At 36.4% G+C, this 25,673-nt stretch overlaps 1 protein-coding gene across 2 annotated transcripts in view; it reads right to left on the bottom strand.

Moving 5' to 3' along the window:
* The window catches only part of ARID2 (AT-rich interaction domain 2), a 189,404-nt gene that overhangs the window by 44,461 nt on the left and 119,270 nt on the right, over positions 1–25,673 (bottom strand). For both annotated transcript variants that reach the window (XR_012420153.1, XM_045365100.3), the window contains exons 11-16: positions 24,972–25,139; positions 17,537–17,618; positions 15,520–15,654; positions 14,720–14,916; positions 11,597–14,460; positions 3,065–3,213 (exon numbers count right to left, since the gene is read on the bottom strand). Coding sequence is in view for 1 of the 2 variants with exons in the window: in XM_045365100.3 (XP_045221035.1) it covers positions 3,065–3,213; positions 11,597–14,460; positions 14,720–14,916; positions 15,520–15,654; positions 17,537–17,618; positions 24,972–25,139 (3,595 nt within the window). In the remaining variant the exon portion in view is untranslated. The remainder of the gene's footprint in view (positions 1–3,064; positions 3,214–11,596; positions 14,461–14,719; positions 14,917–15,519; positions 15,655–17,536; positions 17,619–24,971; positions 25,140–25,673) is intronic.

Here is a 25,673-nt window from a genome sequence, read left to right as displayed (position 1 = left end):
CTGTCTCTATAAAAAATGCAAAAATTAGCTTGGTATGGCAACATGCACCTGTAGTCTCAGTCACTTGGGAGGCTGAGGTGGGAGGATGGCTTGAGCTCAGAAGACAGAGGTTGCAATGAGCCAAGATCAAGACAGCACCACTGCATTGCAGCCTGGGTGACATAGTGAGACCCTGTCTCAAAAAACAAAAACAAAAAAGAAAAAAAAAGGAGAATTATAGATACAAAAAGACTATGTAAAGTGTGGTGCTAATACAGAACTAAAAACAAGTTAAATGTATACTCAAAGTCACTTTTAAGTCCTTAAAAGGAAGAGAGCACATAGCTATTTCAACTTTAAATACAAAGCATTTTACAATAATATACACGTGCAGAAAATAATTTTAGCTTTAAATCTGATGGAAACAAAGAAAGTTGTTTTGTTTTTGTTTTTTAAAAAGAGTATCTTACTTTATAACCCAGGATGGAGTGCATTGACGCAATCATAGCTCACCATAGCCTTGAAGTTCTGGGCTCAAGGGATTCTCCAGTTTTCAGCATCCCAAGTAGCTGGCATTACAGGCTCAAACCACCATGCCCAGCATAAAAGTTCTGTACTAGTATTTTTGATATGATATTAAAGAAATTAGAACAGCCACTTAGTGGTCAACGGCTGTCATATATATGTTTCTACTCGGAATTGGAACTAAATATGAATAAGAGCCATTTCTCTTTTCATGCCCTTATGCTTGTAGTATTCTAACTTCTCACAGTTTCCTGCACATACAAGGTCCTTTTATACTCCTGTGCTTGCTCTTAACATTCTGAAAGGTTTATTTTAGCATGACAAATTCCTACTCATTCTTTTAAGACTCAACTAAATGTAATGCTTGTAGTAAAACTCTCCAACCATCCCAAAGTTAAACTGTCCAATATGTTGCAAACAGCACTATGAAACTATCTTTTTTACAGTACTTATTTATACTGTAATTTATTTGTTTTTTGGGTCTGTGTCCCTTAGGACTGGGAGTGATTTTTGTATTTTTATCTTCTGGCCCATGCACCCTTCTAGAGGATGCTTAATAAATATTTGCAGACTAAAACTAATTAGCCATGCAGTAGTGAAAAGCTATGGCTTTAAAAAAATGGCATGCTCTAAGAAGCCCTGTTTAATCTGTCTTGTTCAGAAAAGACTAGCAAGAAAAAGGTAAATCATCAAATTATGTAACGCTGATTTATCAGCAAGATGGGAAACTGTCAGACATCTAGGTTCATTAACTCTTCCAGCAACTTATCTTGAAGTAACCTAAACACTTCATCTAAAGCAGTTATTCTTAAACTTCTCTATTTTTTATCTTTTTAGACATGAGGTCTCACTATGTTGCCCAAGCTAGACTCGAATTCCTAGGTTAAAATGATCGTCCTGCCTCAGCCTTCCTGGACACCTGGGGCATGCAGCACTGCCACAAGCTTCGTAAACTTTTTGAAAAGTTAACGAACACCTTTAGCACACTACCCATTCCATCAACTACTATTTATCATGAAAAAAACAAAAATCTCAAGACAAATGGAGAGTAAAATTGGCATGCAGTGAAGAAAGTTTCAAATTAACTTACAAACATACACTAAAAAGAAAGAGATGGTCAAATTAAATGAATGAAGGAAATAATGAGAAACAACCTAAAGAACAAATTTTTAAAGAATTTTTTTGACAAACAGATTTTATACTATGATCAAGTACACATATATAGGTCACATATATGTAACTGAAAACAATATTTACCCTCACTAACATGGTGAACTATGATATATTTAATTTTTTTGTTGAAAAGGAAAACAAACAAAAACCTACTAAAATGATCCACAGTCCCACTATTGGGTTGAGAGTTAAAGTTTGATCATTGCTGTCCTATAGATACTTTGCATACTATTAATAATCCCTAGGCTACACAGGCAGCCATAATCATACAAAAAATCTGTATATGAAGTTTACAATAAAGTATAATATCTATATCACAAAAATATGAATAGCAAATATAGATTGTAAAAGCTATGGTAATTTCTGCTATCAATTATGAAGAGTGAAATGGAATCTTTGATATCTAAAAAATGAACGGCATTATGTCTATTGAGACAAATGCTGGCAGGGCTTAGTAGCTTATACTTGTAGTGCCAGCACTTTGGGAGGCCGAGGCCAGAGGGATCACTGGAGGTCAGGAGTTCGAGACCAGCCTGGCCAACATGGTGAAAAAAAGATAAAAATTAGCCAGGGATGGTGGCACATGCCTGTAATCCCAGCTACTCAAGAGGCTGAGGCAAAAGAATTGCTTGAACCCAGGAGGCAGAGGTTGCAGTTAGCGGAGACAGCACCACTGCACTCTAGCCTGACAACAGAGCAAGACTGTCTCAAAAAATATTAGTCCTAGACCTCTAAAAAAATGACTCAAGGCAAAGGGTCTTACCTGAGTACTATCAAAGAATTAAGACTTTCATTTTAACCAACATTCTTTTCAAGTTTTCCTTCAAGTCTAAGAAAGGTTTATTTCAGAAGTTCATCTTAATTAAACTGTAAGCTGGTATGGCTTTAAAAATAATTTTCATAGGTATACACCCCAAACTCAAATTCAAAAAATCATTCTCTTTCTAGCACATTATTACTTCTAAGTTTCTACTATATAGAAATACTATAGCTGCCGCTAAGTTCAAGCCACTTAAAATTTTTTTTTTAACAGCCAAATATATAATCAAATTCTTAATGGATTTTCTTTACTGAAAACAAATACTGAACCACATTCTCTACAACGTACCATTAAGCAATGAAGTTCTTTCTATTACTTACATATAAATTTCTTAGTTTAGGTCCATATAATGGATCATAAATGTAAGAGTTACATTTAATTTTTTTGTTGAAAAGAAAAACAAACAAAAACCTACTAAAGAGTTACATTTATGTAACTCTTACAGTTTTGCTAAAAGTTGGTGGTTCTAAAGGAAAATTTTCATGAACTATAGATGACAGAAACTTAAATATAAAAGCATTCCAAAACAAAGAATACTTTTATATATCAAATAAAATTGCCATTTACTTTTTACAAGACTGCCACAGACACATGAAGTTCTGTCCAGGTTTTCTCATTGGATCTCCAGGCTGACTGGATCCACTGAATGGAGAAGGCTGAGAACTGTTAGGCTGGCCCTGCACTTGTACAGCTGGTGAAGGTGGCATAGGAGTGTTCTGTGAAAAAGAACAAATGCAGAGTTTGTGACATGACACTGAAAAATTTCATATTTTATAGTTTTATAAATTTGATTACATTAAGTTATGCATTTCTACCATAAAATTTACTTTTTATAATTTTGTTTATGATTACCTTTAAAAATCTTTAAGAAAATTATATTTATAGAAATATTTAGAAAGTTTGATAATTTTATTTAATATAAAACCACAACAGCAATACCACATTGTTATTACCACTATTTGTAGGATGAAACAATACAATTGTAGATTTAAATGAGAAATAAATATACTATAAATGTACCCATTAGATTTACTTATGTGAGTTCTTCACAAGAACAGATCAACTGTAAATTACTACTTTTTTGTATGTTTCCTTTTAGATTTTCTAAAGAATATAATGTGAAACAATATGGTAAAAAGCAATGAAAATTTTAGATAGCAAAAAATGATGTAACCATATGTATAAAATATGATATTAACTAATTTGCAGTAAGCTGCTTAACAATTTTAGATTTTGAAGTTGCTCAATTATGTATTTTTTGTTATTTTTAGAGACAGGGTTGGTCTTGTTCTGTTGCCTAGGCGGGTTACAGAGGCATAATCATAGCTCACTATAATCTCAAATTACTGGCCTCAAGTCATCCTCCCCTTTTGGCCTCCCAAAGCGCTGGCATTACAGGTATGAGCTGCCACACCCAGCCCCCAGTCTAATTATATCTTTTGTTATTTACATAAGAATTCGAGGCTGGGCACGATGGTTCATGCCTGTAATCCTAGCACTTTGGGAGGCCCGGGGCGGGGCGGGGGGGAACATGGCGAAACCCCATCTCTACTAAAAACCAAAATTAGCTAGGCATAGTGGCAGGCATCTGTAATCCCAGCTACTTGAGAGGCTGAGGCAAGAGAATCACTTGAACCCAAGAGGCAGAGGTTGCAGTGAGCTGAGATTGCTCCACTTCACTCCAGCCTGGGTGAAAGATGGAGACTTCGTCTCAAAAGAAAACATAATAATAATAATTCTAATTGCAGGCATAAAGTCTTTTAAATATATCCTGTATTTTTTTTTCTTTTAGATCCCATCCCTTTCTCTTGGAAAAAACACTAATAATTACAATGTACCTTAAATCAAATTTAGGCAATATATTTTCTTGAAATACCACAAACGGAAAAAGTAATGTTAAATTTCTTATAGAAATGGTGGTACATCATTTCTGAAGAACTGCTTAAAGGCAGTAAATTAAAACTCTGGGAAAACATTGAATATACTTGTTCATTTATAAAGTAATGCAGTCGTGCATCACTTAATGACACGAATACGTTTGAGAAGTGGGCCGTCAGGTGACCTATTTCATTGTTCTGTGAATGCTACACAGTGTACTTCCACAAACCTAGATGATATAGCCTATTACATACCTAGGCTATATGCAATACCCTATTGCTCCTAGGCTAAAAATCTGTATAGCATGTTATTGTACCAAATACTATAGGCAACTGTAGCACAATGGTTAAGTATTTGTGTATCACAGAAAAGGTACAGTGAAAATAAGATATTATAATCTTATGAGACTATCGTTGCACTATGTGGTCCATCCTTGACAAAAATGTCCTTAAGTAGCACATGACTGTACTGAGAATAGGTGGGAAAGCAGTAAGCTAAAACTGCTGAGAACTCAGATTAAAAGCCACAGTAATTTTCTTTAGAAAAAAACAGATAAATCACAAACATACAAGGCTACTATGACATACAAATGAAAGAAGAAAGAGAATAACATGTTGAAAGACAAAGTTGTCAGAAATGGAAGTCGTAAGAACTTCGGAGTTCTAAACTCTGAGGGAAAAATCTACTTCAAGACTGACATTTCTATAATAGGTTCCCACTCTTAAGATTTTATAATGAAAAAACATACACATGCACCAAAAACATTTTAGGACAGTACAGACATCACAAATAGGATGAGGACCTTCCAGCTTGACAGATCAGGACTCATATTTTCAATCTCATTTTTAACTAACCATGTGATCTTGGGCTACCAACTTAACCTCTCTGATCCTCAGTTTTCTCATTTGTAAAGTGTAAGTAATAAAAACTAACTTATGAGATGATGGGAAGACTAGAGAAACTATAAAAGAAAAGCCTAGCTTGAGAGTCTCAATAAATGGCAATAATAGGCAATATGTTTTCTTCTCAAAAGAAAACATAATAATTCTAATTGCAGGCATAAAGTCTTTTAAATATATCCATATTTTGAAGGAAAGATGATCAGTTTAGTTTGGGAATAATGACAGATGAACCAACTAAAAATGTCAATCAATAGAAGTTAATGTTGGAAAAATAAATCTGAAAACCATTCACCTGCAAATTCTAAAAGCCATAGAACTCTGATGGTGAGAAAGTGGCATGGGAGGAGGGGTTAAAGAACAAGGAAAGTATAAGGGGAAAGTTTCTATTTTTTTTTTTTTTTTTTTTGGTAGGGTTTTGCTCTGTCACCCAGGCTGGAGTACAATGGCGTGATCACAGTTCACTGCAGCCTTGAACACGTGGGCTCATGCAATCTTCCCACCTCAGCTTCCTGAGTTGCTGTATCTTCTATGGTTGAGATAAATAGGATGGTGAAGAAACTGGGAAAGAGTATTCTAAAGAAGAGGTGAGAAGGAAAGACACTTTCAAAACCTCGTAAGGAACAAGAATTATATTTACTCTGAATGTGATATAAAAGAGACACCTCTAGCTAGGCCAGGCACGGTGGCTCATGCCTATAATCCCAGCACTTTGGGAGCCAAGGCAGAAGGATCACTTGAGCCCAGGAGTTTGAGACTAGCCTGGGCAACATGGCAAAACCTTGAAGCTACAGAAAATACAAAAATCAGGCAGGTGTGGTAGTGTGCACCTGTAGCGCCAGCTACTCGGGAGGCTGAAGCAGGAGGATTGCTTAAGCCCAAGGGGCAGAGGTTACAGTGAGCCAAGAGTGAGCCACGGTGCTCCAGCCTAGGCAACAGAGCAAGGGTCTGTATTTAAAAGAGAGAGAGAGAGAGAGAGAGAGAGAGAGAGAGAGAGAGAGAGAGAGAGAGAGAGAGAGAGAGATATGCATTTAGCTAAATGTGTCAGTCTTCAGATAAGAGAATTAAGACAGTAATAGAAATCACTGGAAAAGAAGATTTTTGTGAATGTGGGCAATTCACTTCAACTCTTAAAAGTAGGAGTTTTAGCCAAGATAATATCAGAGACCCTTTCGGCTCTAACATATCCTCATTTTCTTAAATTACCAAGTTTTTTCCTCTTATTAAGTATAAATTTAGATCATCAATACATCCCAGCACTGCTTTATAAGAATACATTAAAATACCAACAAAAAAGTTATGTAATATTTTCCTTAGTTTTTATAATGTGCTACTGGTCTACAAATCTGAGTGGCAGTACTCTTAGAAAAACATAAATGATAGTCTTGTGGCTCTTGCTAAACTGTTCTTTTATGGCTACAACTAAATGCTGGCCCCCTGAGGCTACCAATCTGTTTTCTGATGGGTTGAATAACTTTCTCAACCTCTTTACCAGTAAGATACCAATATTCCATGTTACACAGTGCCATTATTAGGAATGATTTACACTCTGAATTGAGGCGAGGCATATGTTAAATATCTTAAATATGTACATCCTTAAACTATTTTTATGTATAAGAATTTGGCATGTTATCAGATTATGAGATTAACAGATAATTAACAGATTATGTTCAACACGTATTTTGTATGATCCTGAAAAAAAAAAAGTCTTATGTTAAGCTTTTGTATCTAAGTTTCTTTCATTTTGTAAATTCTTTTTTATTTTTAATATGCCATTTAGCAAATATGTTTCCAACAGATAGCAATTCATGAACAGTGGAACAGGGCAGGGCTTCTGGAAATAGTATACTATAAATTGTGCTTCAACTTGCAGGTATTACATTTGAAATTAGCAGTTACCAATAAAGAAATGTGCCTTGAAGTAGTTACAGTTTATTTTATATTTATATAAACTGCCCAGCTAAATACTAAATATAAAATCAATGAGCACATAATTTACTTTCACATAGATTCTTTTTACTTGTTGCTATTTTTTCTGTAATAAAATTAATATAGCTGATTAATGGAGGTTGGAAGAAACAAAACTGAGAAGAAAAATATGAATTATAATGGCATTAGAAAGGATTAATTGTTGCTCCTTCTTGGCAGGGACACTTCCCTGTGCTCTTTGCAGCCCTGGGCATTCTGCAACTCTGGAAATCCCTTATCAGGGTGCAAGTACTTCCTTAACATCCCTAGATCCCTTGAAATTGTAAAATAACAAGGTTTCTCCAAAAAAAATCACAATTAAAATCCTCTATTTTGTCCACTCCTTTAAGCTACCAATTCAAATAGTGAATAAAATGGTATTAAATCAAGGTCTAACATGCAACTTTAAAGAGTATATAAAGAAATTTAGCCGGGCATGGTGGCTTACGCCTGTAATCCCAGCACTTTGGGAGGCCGAGGTGGGCAGATCATGAGGTCAGGAGTTCGAGACCAGTCTGACTAACATGGTGAAACCCAGTCTCTACTAAAAATACAAAAATTAGCCGTGCGTGGTGGCCTGTAATTCCAGTTACTCAGGAGGCTGAGGCAGGAGAATCACTTGAACCCGGGAGGTAGAGGTTGCAGTGAGCTGAGATCATGACACTGCACTCCAGCCTAGGCAAACAGAGCAAGACTCCGTCTCCAAAAAAAAAAAAAGAGTACATAAAGAAATTTAAGCCAGGCCTGGTGGTTCACACCCATAATCTCAGCACTTTGGGAGGCCAAGGCGAGGAGATCACTCAAGTCTACTAGGAGTTTAATACCAGCCTGGGCAACATAGGGAGATCCCAACTCTATAAAAATAAAACATAAAACAAATTAGCTGGGCATGGCAGTACGTGCCTGTGCTCCCAGCTACAGTCTTGGGAGGCTGAGGTGGAAGGATTACTTGAGCCAAGGAGGTTGAGGCTGCAGTGAGCTGTGACTGCACCACTGCATTCTAGCCTGGTCAACACAGTGATACCCTGTCTTCCCCACCTAAAATAGAAAGAGATTAAAAGGATAGGAGTAATAATGGATATGGCTATCTATTAATTAGCATGCTCTTCAGAAGGCCCAACAGCCTTCTGTTCAAAAGAAACTTATAACGCCATCTTAAACAGTTAATTTTTTTGTCTGTTAAAAATATTTAGCCCCAATAGGTACTTCATCTTCTATATAAAGATAAAGCATACCTTCCCCATTACTAACTGCCCATATATGTAGCAGGCACTGGGCTAAGTGCTATATATAGGAATGCTGTTTTTGTTATTCTCATTCTCACAGACATCATGTATGCTACATCTCTTTTTCCTTGCAAAGTTTTTAATTTCCAAAAGACAATCAATATCAGTTTTAGAAATAAAGAATATACTTATTTTAAATAAACTATATCCTTTGTGAGAATGTAAGAAAGTTTAACACAGATTTTTCAGATTAGGATAAAAATGTATTGATTTTTTGGCCTGAATTAACTACGTATATGTCCAATGTGCTAAGTAAAGCATTTTAGCATTAATGTCCTAAAATTATCATTTAGTAGAACATCCTATAACACCACAGCTCAAATAATCAATGAGTTTTAGCAACAATGTGCTAAAATGATCATTTAATAGAACTAACATCCTCTACCACAACAGTTCAAATAATCAACATGTTAGATTAAAAAAAGGCTTTCTAGAGCTTTATAGAGAAATCTTCTAGAATAGTGGAGAGAAGAAAGGTTAATGGGTTAAGAGCATGAGTTTTGGTTTCAGACACAACCAGGTTTCTGTCCTGGTACCATTTCACATTAGTTGGTAATCTTGGGCAAGTTATTAGCCATCTTGAGTCCTCATCTTTATAATAATTTTTACCTAATAAGGTTGTGTGAGGATTAAATGAGAAACTGCTTTAGTATAAAGTCCCCACGACATGTCCTTGTCTTAGGTAGTATTATTGTTCATTCTTTGTAACTATGATATTACTGACTACAACCACATTGGAAGACTAAGGATACAAAAAAGGAGTGTTGATGAAACAATTCCATAGTGATGGAGATGGAGTTTTTCTCTAATTTGGCTTGGTCTGTTATAACTATTTAGGATTGTAAAGGTCTCTAGGAGGAAAAACAGGCACATAATCAAGGTGAAGTAGGAAATTATTAAATATAAGAGAAAAAACCTAACTATGGAATGTCTACTATACACTCCACATTGCACTAATTAAAAAATTGTGTTTAAGTGAAAAGCTCAACATGTGGAAGCTTGAATAAAAATGATACAGTAGCCGGGCGCGGTGGCTCAAGCCTGTAATCCCAGCACTTTGGGAGGCCGAGACGGGCGGATCACGAGGTCAGGAGATCGAGACCATCCTGGCTAATATGGTGAAACCCCGTCTCTACTAAAAATACTAAAAACTAGCCGGGCGAGGTGGTGGGCGCCTGTAGTCCCAGCTACTCGGGAGGCTGAGGCAGGAGAATGGCGTAAACCCGGGAGGCGGAGCTTGCAGTGAGCTGAGATCCGGCCACTGCACTCCAGCCTGGGCGACAAAGCGAGACTCTGTCTCAAAAGAAAAAAAAAAAAAAAAAGATACAGTATTTTCCATCGATAACTCAGGATTAATTATTGCCATGTATATAACATCCCTCAAAGCAGAAGTCTCCAACCAATTTTTCCACAGACCAGGGAGTGAAGAGATGGTTTTGGGGTGATACAAGCACATTACATTTATTAAGCACTTTATTTCTATTATTACACTGTAATATATAATGAAATAATTATACAACTTGGCATAATGTAGAATCATTGGGAGTCCTGAGCTTGTTTTCCTGCAACTTGACAGTCCCCTCTGGGGGATGGGAGACAGTGACCGATCATCAGGCATTAGATTCTCCTAAGGAGCGTGCAACCTAGATCCTTCGCGTGCATAGTTCACCATAGGGTTTGTGCTCCTATGAGAATCTAATGCTGCCACTGATCTGACAGGAGACAGAGCTCAGGATATAACGCGAGTGATGGGGAGTAGCTGTAAGTAAATACAGATGAATCTTCACTGGCTCACCTGACGCTCACCTCTGGCTGTATGGCCAAGTTACTAATGGGCCATGGACTGGTACCTGTCCGTGACCCAGGGATTGGAGACCCCTATCCTAAAGAATATACAACTTAGTCACTCGAAATTAGATCTAGACAATACAAATATATAAATTAAAATCTCATTATTCCCCAGAGCAGCACTGTCCAACTTTATCCTTCTTTTTTTTTTCTGAAATTTACTTTAAGAAGGCAACTTCATTCATTCATATGAAGAAAGATGCATATTAGTAGAATAACTGTTCTGAAGCAAGGGGCTCTTCCTTTTGTTTTTGTACTTTCCATTTGGCTATTGCCCACATCTAGATTTGGTACTAATGCCAACAACAGCCATATATCTGCTGTCATTGCCATAACCATACAGAAGAAGCCCAAGCCAGAACCGTGTCAGCAGAGTTGGCAGTAGTCATGGAAGGTTCTGGCTATGCAGGAATTAGGAAAAACTGAGTGAAAGAGAAGTGATCCAGGAAATAGGTGGCGACGACTGTTAAGAGAATCCATGATTTCAGTGGAAAGAGCATTAAGAGATTGTCCTTAAAATCTTCATAATCTGATTGGATCCTCAATTTAGTAGTGCTGATTTTAGAAAATACTTGTATTTATTAAGGCATGCAGAGATGTAATATTGGCATTAAAAAGGCAATAGCAGGAATATGACAGTAAAGCAAAGGAGTAAGAAACAGAAAAGAATATCAGAATATCTGAAACAAATTGAAATTACAATAAATAATACTTTTTAACACTAAAGGAGATTGATGCAATACATAAATACAAAAAGAATACGACTGATAAAGTTATTACAAGATTCATCCTTATTACAAAAGTACTGTTAAAGAGGCAACAAAAACACACTCAGGTCAAAATCAAATACAGAAATCCCCATTTAGAATACTCTTAGAACCCCCATTCCCCCAATCCTTGTGCAGTAAACTCAAAAAGGAGATTAAGATACATTTTTTTAAATTCTCCAAAAGATGTTAGATTAGCAACTGCTTCTCTACTTTGGGCCTACAAAATTATTATTTTGGATCTATAACAAAATTGAAAGATTCTTTAAATCATGTGCTAAAATTGAAAACTAATATTACAAAACCAGAGAAAAAGAACAGGACAGGTTGGATACAAGTGAGCTGATACAGTAACTTTTCAAGATGAGACATGGAAAATAGTGCATTTCCCTCTAAAATCATATTTACAGATCACAAATTTTATAAGAGAAATGTGATCATAGAATAACTTACCTGCGGGACCACATTCTGTACATATGTTGGTGGATGCTGTTGCTTTTGCTGAACAGCACTTTCTATTGCTACTTTAGCTACAGTGCTTGGATCTGCTCCTGCTGGCACAGCAACCATTGTTGCACTGCAGCCAGCATTGTTGGGGTCACTGATTGTAACAATTCTAACTCCTACTTTATTTGGAATTCCTGTGACTGTTTCCCTATCATTATCCTCTGCTGGCCTCTTTACAGTTTTGCATTCTGCTGTGCCATTTGTAGACCGAACGTCAGATGATAGGGCAGGAGAATGGGACACTTTTGATCCTGAGTCGGGAACCGCTATGATTTGATGTCCCTGTATAACAGAGGTTGTAGAATGTGGTGAGACAACTACACTTGGGCGTTGCTGAGGCACATCTGAATTCAAACTTGAAGCTAGAGGTCCATTAAGCAAATCAGTACCACTAAATTGCTGTGTTGCCACATTTGAAGCCTCCTGTATACTGCTCACAGATGATGAACCACCCAAAGTTAATACAGGTCCATTAGAAATTCTTTCTAGTTGATCACCTTTGGCAGTATCTTGCTGAGTGGTATCTAAAGTCCCTTGTGGTTCCATTGGAGATATCTCACCATTTCCTACATGATTGGAAGTTTTATGATTTGGAATGTTTTTGCTTAAATGAGAACCATCTCCTTTATCAAAATCACAGATTCCATTAACTAGCGGTTTTTTCAAATCACTTTTCATATCTTGCATGTCTATTTGTTCTGAGTTCTGTTTTCCAGATGCTCCATTCTCACCTAATTCCAATGATGGCCCATTACTGATTAGTGAGCACTGATTAGTCTCACTTTGAATTTTCCCTGAGTTTGAAGGAGGTAGACTTGAGTCACTGTACTTTCTCCCATTTAAAAGACTTCCCACCTGCATTTCATTTTCCTTTGTATCCCCGTTGCTGGTGTTTGTGGCTCCTCGTCGGCAGGACGGATTCTCCATGACTTCAATTTTACGTTCATGAACATGTAAACCTGTTGCTTCCTTTGCTTCCTCCTCCTTTTGGCAAATTATTTTATCACCTTTGAATGGGGGAGTAGCAGTCGTACATGATGATTGTCCAGCAGGAGATGCTTGAGTGGCTGGAAGCGTTTGTACTGGAAGTCCAACTCCTGTCTGCGTTCCACTCATGGTGATTCCTGCTGGAGCAATGAGCTGAGTTGTATTTCCCTGACTCACAGTTGCAGTTGCAAAACTCGTATTTGGCACAACTGTTATGGTTACCTGGTTGCCAGAAGTCCCTTGGAAAATGGTTGCTGGGCTATTTGAGATCAGTGGGCCTGGCAATATTTGTAAGTTCGAAATGGGCACAGTTTGTACTCCCCCTGTGGGTGGCATTGCACTTGGGACCAACTGAACATTTTGCTGCCCAACCAATAGCTGCTGAGCTGGAGTTTGCCCCTGCACTCCAAAACCTGCGGCTTGGTTACTGGCCACCTGATAGACCACCTGAGGGCTAGGAGCTCTTGCATTATTAGGGGGAGGAATCTGTGGAGCTGGGAGAATAAGCTTACCACCTGGTGTTGAAGGACCACGTTTTGGAAGCAGAAGCTGTTTAATCAGACTTGACTCACCAGAAGCAGGCTGACCAACTCCTGCATTCGACTGCTGAGGTTGAACTTGCATCTGTACTTGTTGGGGCTGCTGAACTTGTACTTGTACCTGCTGTGGTGGTGGTGCTGGTGAATGTTGCTGCTGTTGCTGCCTTTTCACAGATAACATTTGACTGACAGTAGGAGGTGGTCCCTGTGATTGAGGGGTAGAAGATGACGACATGGCAGTAGGGACTTGGTTATTAGTAGCTGGGACAGGTGATGGTGAAGAAGATGGAGTTATGTTAGGTTGTCCAGTTAGCTGAACTGTCTGACCAGCTGGAAGAGCTGCTGGATTAGCAAGAACAATTTGGTGAATGGCTGGTGCATAAGTTTGACCTTGTTGAGCTGGCTGGCTTACAATCACTACACTTTGTTGGGTTGGCTGCTGTGGTTGTTGAATAGGCTGCTGTACCACTGTTGATGAAACTTGCTGAGAAGGGAGAGGTTTTGGTGCAATGTTCTGAAATCCTACCCTTGAGGGTTGTGGACTTGGGACCCCAGCAATAGTAACCATTTGTCCTGTGGCTACCTGAAAATTCTGTACTGAAGTTGCTGAGACAATATTGGATGCAGAAGTTGTTACATACTGTGGGGGTGCTATGATAACAGTATCTTGTGACTGGCTACCAGCTGATGTCTGTTGAGATGAAGTTTGCACAGGTTGGGGTGATGTGGTGATTAACTGTTGACCCTGTGAAACTGTAGAAGTACATGCTGGTATGTTCTGTACTCTGCCAAATATATGACTCTGTGGGACAGCTTGTTGAATTACTGTAACAGGAGTGCCTGAAGGGATCTGTCCTGGTACCACTGTGTGTAATGGAGACTGTTGTGGAATTACAGATGGATGGTGAAGCAATGTCTGAGAATTCACAACTGTAACAGGTTGTGGCCCTGTACTATGATTCTGAACAACAGAACTCTGTGGAGGTCCTCCTCCAACAGCAATACTAACAGGAACTCCTGTCTGGGGTATGGAATTCTGGATAACTGTAGCCTTAACAACTTCACAAGGAATTGGAGCTTTATTTTGAATGACAGTCACTGGAGCATTCTGTTGCTGGTGGGTATGAACTGAAGGATTTGGTGGAATTCTTGAAACAGTTTGTGCCACAGTATGAACACCTTGTACAGGAAAAGACATTTGTGTTGCAGTCAAATTTGAAGATTGGTTGGTAACAGGAGTCCTCTGAAAATGGTTTCCTATGGTTTGTGATCCATGAGGGATTCCTGAAAATATGAAGAAAACGTCAAAATTCCAAATGAAATGACTGAAAGCCCCAAGTAGGAATTATTTTACTTAAGAGAAAATAGTTTTAAGAAATTAACATTTAACAATTTTGAATCATATCAATATGATAATAGACCAAGGAAGAAAATGCTACTGGAGAATTAAAAGTTATACATTTAGAAACATAGAATATACATTTTCCATTCAGTTTTATTATTAATTCAGTAATACTTTGAAAAATACAATAAAAATTAACACCTGCAGGTGAAGGAGCGGGAGATACATCAGGAACAGAATCAACACGAACAACAGAAGTAGAAACTGGTTGCTGCTGATAGTACATCTGAATGGGAAGTGGTATAGCCCTCCGTTTTACTCCTACTACATGAATATGTGCCTGCCCATTGTTACTGGAATCCTCCACTCTCTTCACTGTATGATTTGGAAAGACAGTTCTGTAAAGTACATACATAATCAGTAAGTTTTGATAACTATCACATTGACTTCTAACACTATGTTTATATGAACAACAGGAGTATGTTTACTGTCACTTATGTATGAACAGTATGACACATAAGTATATTCTGCAAGGATGGAAAGCAAAGAAATATAAAAGATTAATCCTCCCATTTAAAAAGTCATTATTTATTAACAATGTCACCAGGTTTTAAATAATTCCACCCACATATAACTAATAAAAGATACCTATTTTTATGAACTTTACAAAATATCAAAAAGTCTTTGTATTTGAAGATAATATTATATACTATTATTTAAGATTAAAAAGACATAGTCATCATGTCTTTAACATGTAAAAGTAGGTAGGAAAAAGAAAGTAAACTTAATTTCTTTGATAAATCTCTTAATGTTCCAACACAAACACCAGGTGTGATTTCTGAAACTGCTTTTTATTTAAACCTCCACCACACTATAACCTATCCATATGAAATTTCTAGTAGTAGAAATATTTAAAACTAGATATTTGGTATTTTCTTCAAAGAGCAAGAGATATTGTAAGTAACGTAAATGGACTTCATTTAAAGAACTACGGATCCTACCTAAGACATTTATAAAATCCAGTTGATGTTAGGATTCCACCACGAGCTAATTTACTGCAAGTTGAGAGGTATTCAGAATACATTTCTGCTCGAGAAACAGAACAATCTGGATTTACTTCAAAATGAGCATTTAGCCTAAAAGAGGAGACAAATTAAGCATTATACAATATACTCTAGGAAAGTCCATATTTAAATATACTAAAGCCATGTGGAGGCAATGTGTTAAAACTAATAATTATACCTACTAATCAAATTTCACTGACTCATATGTTAGTAGCAAAAATATATGCTAAATTTTAGATCAAGAGATTAACATACTTATTTTAGTAATAAAAATGTCACTGACAACAAATATAAAAACTATGTTCACAACCCAGTGAGAGCAGAGTTGGTCTGCTGACAACAAATGTTCTGTAAGAAATAGTTTTATTGAGTGAATATCTATTCAGGATCCTGTCTTGTAATAATCACAATATAAAATAAGTTCCCAATTATGTGCTATTTGCATTGTAGCTGAAGAAAACTGGGGGAAACTGAACTAAGATTAAACTTTTCTTGGCTCTTGGATCAAATTCCTTCAGAAAAAACTTAGCCAAGCTTTTCAGCTACTTCCTAAAACAATGACACTTTCCATGCTGCATACTCCCATTTCCCCATTTCAAAACAGTTTTAATTTGTAATCCATTAACAACTAATTCAAACTTCATTTGTCTTTTTCTTAAAATGACCTTTACCTATAAATTGGGATTGGAGCCTAATTACCCTGATAGGCTCTTTCCATAACTCACTATGTATAATAGGCCAAACTTAGCTTTTTCTGAAAAACTAAATCAAACAGTAATTATGATTTTTAAAAAAACTGTAAAATGATTCTCTTCCCCTTCTCCAAGAACTAGCAGAAATGTGCAACTGAGATTTGTAAGACCAAATCTATGCTTAACACACACACATTTTATAGTGGTTATGGTGTGTATTTTTTCCAACTTTCATAATCCTGTCTGTACTGAAATTTCAAAAAGACTAAATATAAAAACTTCATTTTGGTTGCAATGTAGAAGACAAACATTTCAAAATATTACTGGAAAAGATTCAAGGGGCCAATGTGTAAAACTATAGAAGGTGAGGCAAAAGCAAACAATTAGAGATATTTAAAACCATAAACCTGATTTAAGCAAAGTAGAAAAGTCTAGAGAAAACTGTCATAGGAACAAAGATATGTATTGAATGCACCAAAAATATGGAACAAAGAGTGACACGAGCATGAAATGGGAGACAAATAATGTTAGTGAATGGCAGAAAAGTGATCAAGAAATGTTTAAAGTGATATATCACTGCAAAGTGATTGTGTACTTCAATCTGTTAATCTCCTAAAGAATTTAAGTCGAACTTCATACTAATGTTGAGGCAACTATCCGTAAGTGAAATTTTTAAAACTCTACATTTGCTTTTTTTCAGAAAGTGGCGGACATATGACTACACAATCTTTTCAAGGAAATTATTATTGTCAAGCTGTTTATTTCTGTTCTATCATTTGATTACTGTCCCTTTACTAGTCACACGCCCAAAAAAATTATTAATGAATAAGTTTTGTTTTAGATGGAAGAGAAGAGACATTTTAAAACACCTGGTTTTATTTTCTTAAGGTCAGTCCAATTCAGTTTTAACAAAATGTTAATTTTAGAAGAACAAATTTTATAACCTGACAAACTGTACTTTCTACAAAGTGAAAGATAACTTTTTAACACAAATTTTACTCTGAAAAAAGTTAAATGGTGTAATTTAATGAAATTCTAGTCATACGATTTTAATTCTGAAAATTCTGATGAATATTTTTCTTTCAAATTATTCCAATATACAAGGGGATTTTAAAGTGTTCTTTCTTTGTGTAAAGGATATTCTACTCTAACTAAAAAGGAATACAGAATAAAATATTCTCGATGTCTGAAGCATACATTTCCTCTTTTTCTTTGCTTTACTCTTCCCAAGGATAAATCCTTAATAGAAATAAACCACTTACCACTGACAAGCAAACTTCTCACTATCTATTTCCACTATTCCTGGAGGTGGAGCAACATGCTGCGCTACAACTGCTCTGGAAGCTAAAGAAAAAAATACATTAGCTACATCATTTCTTAAAACTTAGTCACTATATGCCATACTTATTTTATGGATGTTGAACCCATTAATACTCACAATGAATACCTTTTTAAAAGGTGTATAAACATATGAAAGTATACACATTTGAGAACAAACCTAATATATAATGGAGAACATATCATACCAGGCACTGTCTTAGAGGATTCATATGAACTATTTTGTTTAACCTCACAATCATTCGAATAATAACAATTAATATGGATGATTTAGTTAACATAACATTTATTATTCCCATGGGCAAGACACTGAACTAAATACTTTACAATGTCTGCTTACTCAATTCTTCTGTGAGGTAGGTACAGAAAAGAAAACTGAGACTCAAAGTGATTCAAAAAACTGGCTCAGGGTCATACAGTTCAACACATAAGTTGAGCATCTTTCAGTTTAGCTATGGAAGCAGAATGCAGCAGAAATTATAGCTTCACTCCCTAATTTAAAAGATTAATAACTGTAAGTGGCACATACAAAATTTTTGGAATACAGTGAACAAAAGCTGAACTAATTTAAAGTCTCATATTCAAAAAAGGATTTCCATAATTTTTCTGGGGAGGAAAAAAAGAAGGTATCTGTTGTAATAATAAATTTGAATTATACTTTTTTCCTGAAAGAGGCAACCTGGTTGTATACAAATTTACTAGCTATTAATCTTAAGACACATACTTTCTAAAGTTTCATTTATGACGTATTTTAAAAGTTTCAAGGTCAATGAATAAGTGAGTAAATCACCTATTATTTTCTAACATGTTGAAGAGATTTGTAGAAAAATGATGTATGTTATCTCTTCTTCTCCACTATGTTATACAAAGGAACTAATGAAAACATGAAAAATATAAAGTAAAAGTCGTATTATAAATTATAAGTCTGAATCATATATTTGTAAATTAATTATCCTTTTTTCACTATTCATTAGCATTACTTTGCAGGTTTTTAGAAAAACTGTTATGTGACATGGCAATGTAGTTTTCAAACACACAGATTATACACAATTTTTTTCAGATGATATTTTAGCAAAGCTGCTCAGAACCCTCAAACAGAACAAACACATTTTAAAATTATTGGAACTAGGCAAGCTCCATAGCACAGCCAAATCTGTGAATAATCTGAGGCAATCATAACCTTTGATGAATGCCCCATGCTTTGAAGTAATAGCTAATTGTAGCCACTTAATAAACATATACTGTGTATAAATCCATTTATATTTACATTATTTATTTTAATCTTTTAAGTCTAAGTTTAATTATCCCTATTTCACAGATCAGAAAACTAAAGCTCAGAGATTAAGTTCAGCCAGGAACACATGGTGGAGATAGTAGAGCTGGGTATACTTGAAAGGACTTCCTTTAAAAGTGTTAGATTTGAATCCAGGTCTGTCACATTTCAGAGGCCATACTATTATATGCTCCTTGAGATAATGCAACAGTTAGAACAAAAATAATTTTTCCTGTTGGCAATCCTAGCTTATCTTTTCTTCTCCTTCTAACTCGACGATATTAATACCGAAAATACTTTCTAGGGTCTGAAACTATGTAGAAATCTTCCCTTTATCATCTCTACTATGAAAGAGCATACCCTACTCAGACTGAAATTTCCTGAATGAATTAGCAATCAATTTCATGAAACACTAGAAATTACATTAAAATCATGAGAAGCCTTTATAAACAATGTAGAAGGAAGAATAAAATCACAAATGGGAATTTAAACTGGAAACATAATTACTATAAAAAGTAGCTACAAACTGAGAAGCACTGCCCTCAGGATACCTGAAGACATTCCAAATGAAGGTGCATATACTTTGAATCAATTTCCAGATACTCAGCTTTCTTATGTATTCTTCCTAAAACTGCTTTGCATAAGAGTATCACCTCCTCTTTGATAATTGTTTTTCTCTCATTTTGGAATCAAATGACTTAATTCTCACCCATCTTTGATAGCCCTGCAGGATTATGCATTATGGTTAAATGCATAAATCTAGAGCTAAAGAATTCCATCACTCACTAGCTAGCTGTGTAACTATGAGCAAAATAACTCTGTCTATACAATGGAGGAAAGTAACCGTACATTAACCTCATATGTTGCTATAAGGATTAGATTATGTGCAAGTCACTTAAAATAATGCCTAGCACAAAATAAGCACTATATAAACGCTAGCTACTATTATTATTGTTATAGCGTAACAACATGTGGAACACTAAAGAGAGAATTCAAAACATTAGTGTCCATGAAGCCTCTTAACCAAGGTATTATTGGTATAGCTTCCTGTCAATACCAGTATTTTACATATTACAGTTAAGGGCAAAGTTGGGCATTAGAAATTCAGTATTCTGGCCCTTTGATTTGTTCTAAATTCAGAAACATTGTAGAGTAATGATAATTTTGCTTAATGCCCTTGCCTCCTCAACTACTGTCAAAGAATGCACTACTTCTTAGGCAGAATCCTGTGTAAACAAAGTACAGAAAATATTTTAAAGAAATATCAAAGGTGGGTCAGGCATGGTGGCTCATGCCTGTAATTCCAGCACTTTGGGAGGCCGAAGTGGGTGAACTGCTTGATCCCAGGAGTTTGAGACTGCCTGGGCAACACAGTGAAACCCCATTCCTTCCAAAAAATACAAAAACTAGCCAGACTTGGTGGCATGTACTTGTAGTCCCAACTACTCAGGAGCCTGAGGTAGGGGGATTGATTGAGCTCCCGGGGTCAAGGCTGCAGTGACTGCACTCCAGTCTGGGTGACAGAGTGAGACCCTTTCTCAAACAAAGAAGTAGGGGGAGGGGAGAGGAGGGGAGGGGAGGGGAGGGGAGAGGAGGGGAGGGGAGGGGAGGGGAGGGGAGGGGAGGGGAGAGGAGGGGAGAGGAGAGGAGAGGAGAGGAGAGGAGAGGAGAGGAGAGGAGAGGAGAGGAGAGGAGGAGAGGAGAGGAAAGAAAGAGTATGGAAGGTGGTGGTTTATTTCATTCAGATTACAAACTCATGGCAAATTCAACTGTTAAAATTCTGAAGGAAAGAAGGTGTCATATTAACATACTAACATACTTTCTTGAATTTAAAAACAAAGTTGGACTTTTTCTAAGTAACAAAAAGAGTCTAAGCAAGAGACTTTTGTTAATAAAAACTATCTTTACTAGGTTACGTGGCAGACATTTTCTGAAAAATCAACTTAAATGTGCAGTGTCAAGGTTTTCACAAAAATATACGTGAAGTATACGACAAAAAGCACCTAAACATCAAATACATTGTACTGGTCTTGAAATGAACAATATTTCAGTTTTCCTAACCCAGTAATCCTAAAAATACAGTCCCTGGACTGCAGCATCAGCATCTCATGGGAACTTGATAAAAATGAAAATTCTGTGACCAGCCTGGGCAACATGGTGAAATCTCATCTCTATAAAAAGAAATACAAAAATTAGCTGGGTGTGGTGGTGGCCACCTGTAGTCCCAGTTACTCAGGAGGCTTAACTGGGAAGATAGCCTTGAGCCCAGGTGGTAGAAGTTGCAGTGAGCTGAGAGAGCACCACTGCACTCCAGCCTGGACAACAGAGTGAGATGCTGTCTTTAAAAAAAAAAAAGAAAGAAAGAAAAAAAAAATCTCAGGTTCCACCTGATCCAGAAACTCAGGGAATGTAGCTCAGATATCTTTAGTAAGTCTATCAGATGATTCTGATACAACCTAAGGTTTGAGAACCACTGTGTTAAACTTCTTGAATGTATCAGTTTACACAAGATGCCTAAAACAGTAGCAAGTATAATTTATAGTCATAGTTTGTTAATATCTTTTTGATATATTTTCCAGAAACTTAAAAAAAAGGCCTTTAATGACTGACCAACAAATATTCTTGCAGAGAGGTACCTGCTAATTCTTTGATTTCAACAAAACAAAGGAGAACTCAAGTTTTCGGATGATTGTAAAAAATAGGTTTAATACTTTTTGACAATTCTGAAGTTCAAGGAACTGTAAATTCTATCTTCATCTATTTAATGATGCAAACTAGATTTTTCAATTTACATCTATAAAAAGGGAACAGGAATACTACTGATGCTAACTCCAGTTTCATTCTAGCAGTAAATAAGTCATTAAGAGATATACTGAATTAATAGCATCCAGAGAATTAGAGGGGAGAGTCCTATTCATCTTATTAAGAGATACATTTCAAGTACATTTTTGATTAATAATTTTTTTTTTCTTTTTGAGACGGAGTCTCGGTCTGTTGCCAAGCTGGAGTGCAGTAGTATAATCTCGGCTCACTGCAACCTCCATCTCCCGGGTTCAAGCGATTCTCCTGCCTCAGCCTACTGGGTAGCTGGGACTACAGGCGCGCACCATCATGCCCAGCTAATTTTTGTATTTTTAGTAGAGAAGGGGTTTCATCATGTTGGCCAGGATGGTCTCAATCTCTTGACCTCATGATCGGCCCGCCTTGGCCTCCCAAACTGCTGGGATTACAGGCATGAGCCACTGAGTATTTACTATTTGATGTACCATTTATTACTAAAACCTGTAATGATAAAGTATACGTATGTGCATTATATGTGTGTGTGTCTGTGTGTGTGTGTGTGTGTGTGTGTATATATATATATATATTTTTTTTTTTGAGATAGGGTCTTGCTCTATTGCCTAAGGTGGATGCAGTGACACATTCATAGCTCACTACAGCCTTTAACTTCCTGGGCCCAAGCTGGGACTACAGGTGTGCATCACCATGCTCTGCTAATTTTTTTCCTGATTTTGTAGAGATGGAATCTCACTATGTTGCCAGGCTGGTCTCAAACTCCTGGCCTCCAGTGATCCTTCTGCCTCAGCCTCCCAAAGTGCTGGGATTACAGGCGTAAGCCACAGTGCCTGGCCAAATGAAATTTTAAAAATGTAGAGCTTTATAGAATAACAAGGAATTGAAAAACTTTAAAAATGTGTATTTTGTAGCTAAAAAGTTGATAGGGTGATGAATAAAAAAGAATCTCAAACATAAAATGTATTATATTAGGATAAAACTCTGAGGATATTGGAATACGAGTTCAAGGTAAAAGAGGATATTATAAAATTTCTGATGTTAAAGAGTTTGTGTATTTTAAAAAATGAATGATGGTATCAAGATTCCACTGGATACAAAAAGCACTGTAATTACTTTCTTTTAAAAATGTAGTTTAATATACATCAAGACAATACATACTTTGCAACTATTTAAATTATGATACAGATTTAGATGTTAACCTAAAAATGGGTAAAAGGTTATAAAAGTTTTCAGAGGGATTGAGGGAAGTGAGTAAAAAGTTTAAAGATGGTAATTCCATAAAAAAGCAGCATTAAACTATGTAGGCAACAGCTAAACCACAAAGGATAACCAATCAAACAATTTAAAGTTGTCATTCAGGGACAGCACAAGTAATATAGTGCTCTTCAGCTGAAAATAAACTCTTTTCAATCCCCAGCGGTCTAGTCCCATCTCTATGAATGAATTACTACATAAATGAATAAGCCACAAATTCTCAATGTTTAAATTCATTCATTTGCCAAATGAGGACCAAATTTTAGGTTGGGAAGTAGGTTCATTTGTTGAGGTCAAAAGAACTGTGAAGGTCACAGGCTAACCACGCAGCAAAAAATAATTTCATCAAATCACCCCTGAGTATTCACTGACATTTTATCAATTTCCTTAACACTGCCCTTTTATGTCCCTCAATTAATTTAATCTTCAGTTTCTTCTTTGATGGTAAAAAACATTCCCACCACCCACTTAACTAGCAATACAAACTGTTTCATTTCTTTGTCAAGGTTGAGAAACAATATTCTGACCAAAGATTCCCCAATATGAATTGGCTGTTTAACATCTATTACCTGTAGTTGAAAGCTCATTGAATAGACTGGCAGTCAAATTTATCTATTTTTTTGCCTTCTGTTATTTGTCCACTTTTGTTAGGTGGATCCAAGTTAGTTGAGTGAACATATGACACAAATCTATACACTTCAGAAGGACATAATGGAAATCAATGAAATATGTGATACGTATTACATACTTTGCATAGAGTACATAACTTTCATACTACAAGTTGGAGTAGAAGACAAATTGGGACCATGAATGAACGTTGAGAACAGATAGCTAGAGATGATGAGAGTTCAATCTCAATCACAAGCATTGGCAGTTGAAAAGGCCAGGTATTTAGGAAGACTCAACAAGATCTGGTGAGTGGGATAATGAAATTTTTGGTTTGGGGCTAGCGAGGAAGGATGAGAGAGATCTAAATGCATTTCTAGCTGAAAGGAAAAAGTGAGTAAAGAAAGAGATTTAAGATATGCGAACATGGAGATGGGAAAGACTGATATTCAGGGTAAGTTTCAAAAGAAATTAGCATCTCTTTCTGAAACGAGCAGAAGCTAAAGGAAAATGAGTCCAGATGCTAATAAGTTTGTAACTGAAGGAGTAAGAAGTTGAAGACATTCATTCTACACAGCCTCTGTATTAATTGCAAAGTGAGAATTAAGATCAATTGAGAAAACGAGCATCCTCCATTCAAAAAATACAAAGAAAGAGAAGTGTCTTGGGGACGGCAGGAGGTGAGAGGATAGGAAATGGAAAGGTAGGTGAGATGACAGATGTATTTTTAGGATAAACCAAGGTAGAGAAAGCACTTTAAAAAAAAGGCTAAGGGTGGTAAAATATAAAAAATGATGACTCACAATGAGCCAGGGAAAAGGAGTTCAACGACTGAACAGAAGTCTGGTTATTAGACATATCTGTACTATAATTACAGTTGAGCTAAACAGAATTGAGCTAAGAGACACTAGGAAATGGTGTGTAAATGCAGGTATACATGCTTGTAAGTGTGTGTATACATATGTGCATGTGTCTTCTCCTAGGCTATTGATTCCATGGTGTTGGTTCCAAGATTTAGGGATGTTAGGAGTATTATACTTATGTATCCTGATGATCACCGGAGAAAATTGTAAGGTAATAAATATATGAATAATCTATTCCTGGCATGTCAATTTCTCATGACCAAAATCACAAATAATATGCCTATTGGGGCACTTACAGCTATCATAATTGTGAATATCTAATCCACCACATTACTCTAAATCCTGCCCAACTTAATTTTCCTATTATACTATTCTTCCTATGAGCTCACCTTGATCCTCTACTCCTGGAATGTATAGTATCTAAGAAATTAAGTACATACCCAAATTCCACTTTGGCCTACTCTACTGTAAAATATCAGTTCTCCACACCACACATTGAAATTTATTCTTAGGATCAAATCTTATACACTTATAACCACACTGAAAAGAGTATGTAAAAACACTAACCTGGGGCAGATGCTACATGACTCTGGGTTTGGACTTGCTCTATAGCTTGTGGCCTAATTTCAGATAACATTTGATGACTGGAACTTGGGTGTTCAACGAGTTTTACTGCAGCTAGTGCATCAGGACCAAACATCTGAATATCCATAGAAACCAGACACACTAACATGTCTAAAATAAATAAAAAGCAGTAATTATTAGTTAATAATATTATAAACGAATGCCATCACTGGTGAACATATGTTGTACAGAATACTTACAAATGTGAATAAATACTAGTCCATGAATCACAGTACATCAGAATTACCTGCGTATCTTTTAAGAAAAAGACTTTTAGGCTGGGTGTGGTGGCTCACACCTGTAATCCCAGCACTTTGGGAGGCCGAAGCGGACAGATCACGAGGTCAGGAGATCGAGACCATCCTGGCTAACATGGTGAAACCCCGTCTCTACTAAAAATACAAAAAAAAAATTAGCCGGGCATGGTGGCAGGTGCCTGTAGTCCCAGCTACTTGGGAAGCTGAGGCAGGAGAATGGTGTCAACCCAGGAGGCAGGGCTTGCAGTGAGTCAAGATTACACCACTGCACTCCAGCCTGGATGACAGACAAAAAAAAAAAAAAAGATTTTTAGGCTCAATCTCTGAAGACAGATTTAATAGCTCTGGAGTGGGAGCTGGATATCTATATCTATATATAAATATATAT

Source organism: Macaca fascicularis, chromosome 11, assembly GCF_037993035.2.
Source record: "Macaca fascicularis isolate 582-1 chromosome 11, T2T-MFA8v1.1".
NCBI classification, from domain to species: domain Eukaryota; kingdom Metazoa; phylum Chordata; class Mammalia; order Primates; family Cercopithecidae; genus Macaca; species Macaca fascicularis.
Note: the sequence above shows the minus strand (reverse complement) of the source record. Positions and strands in the feature narration are given on the sequence as shown.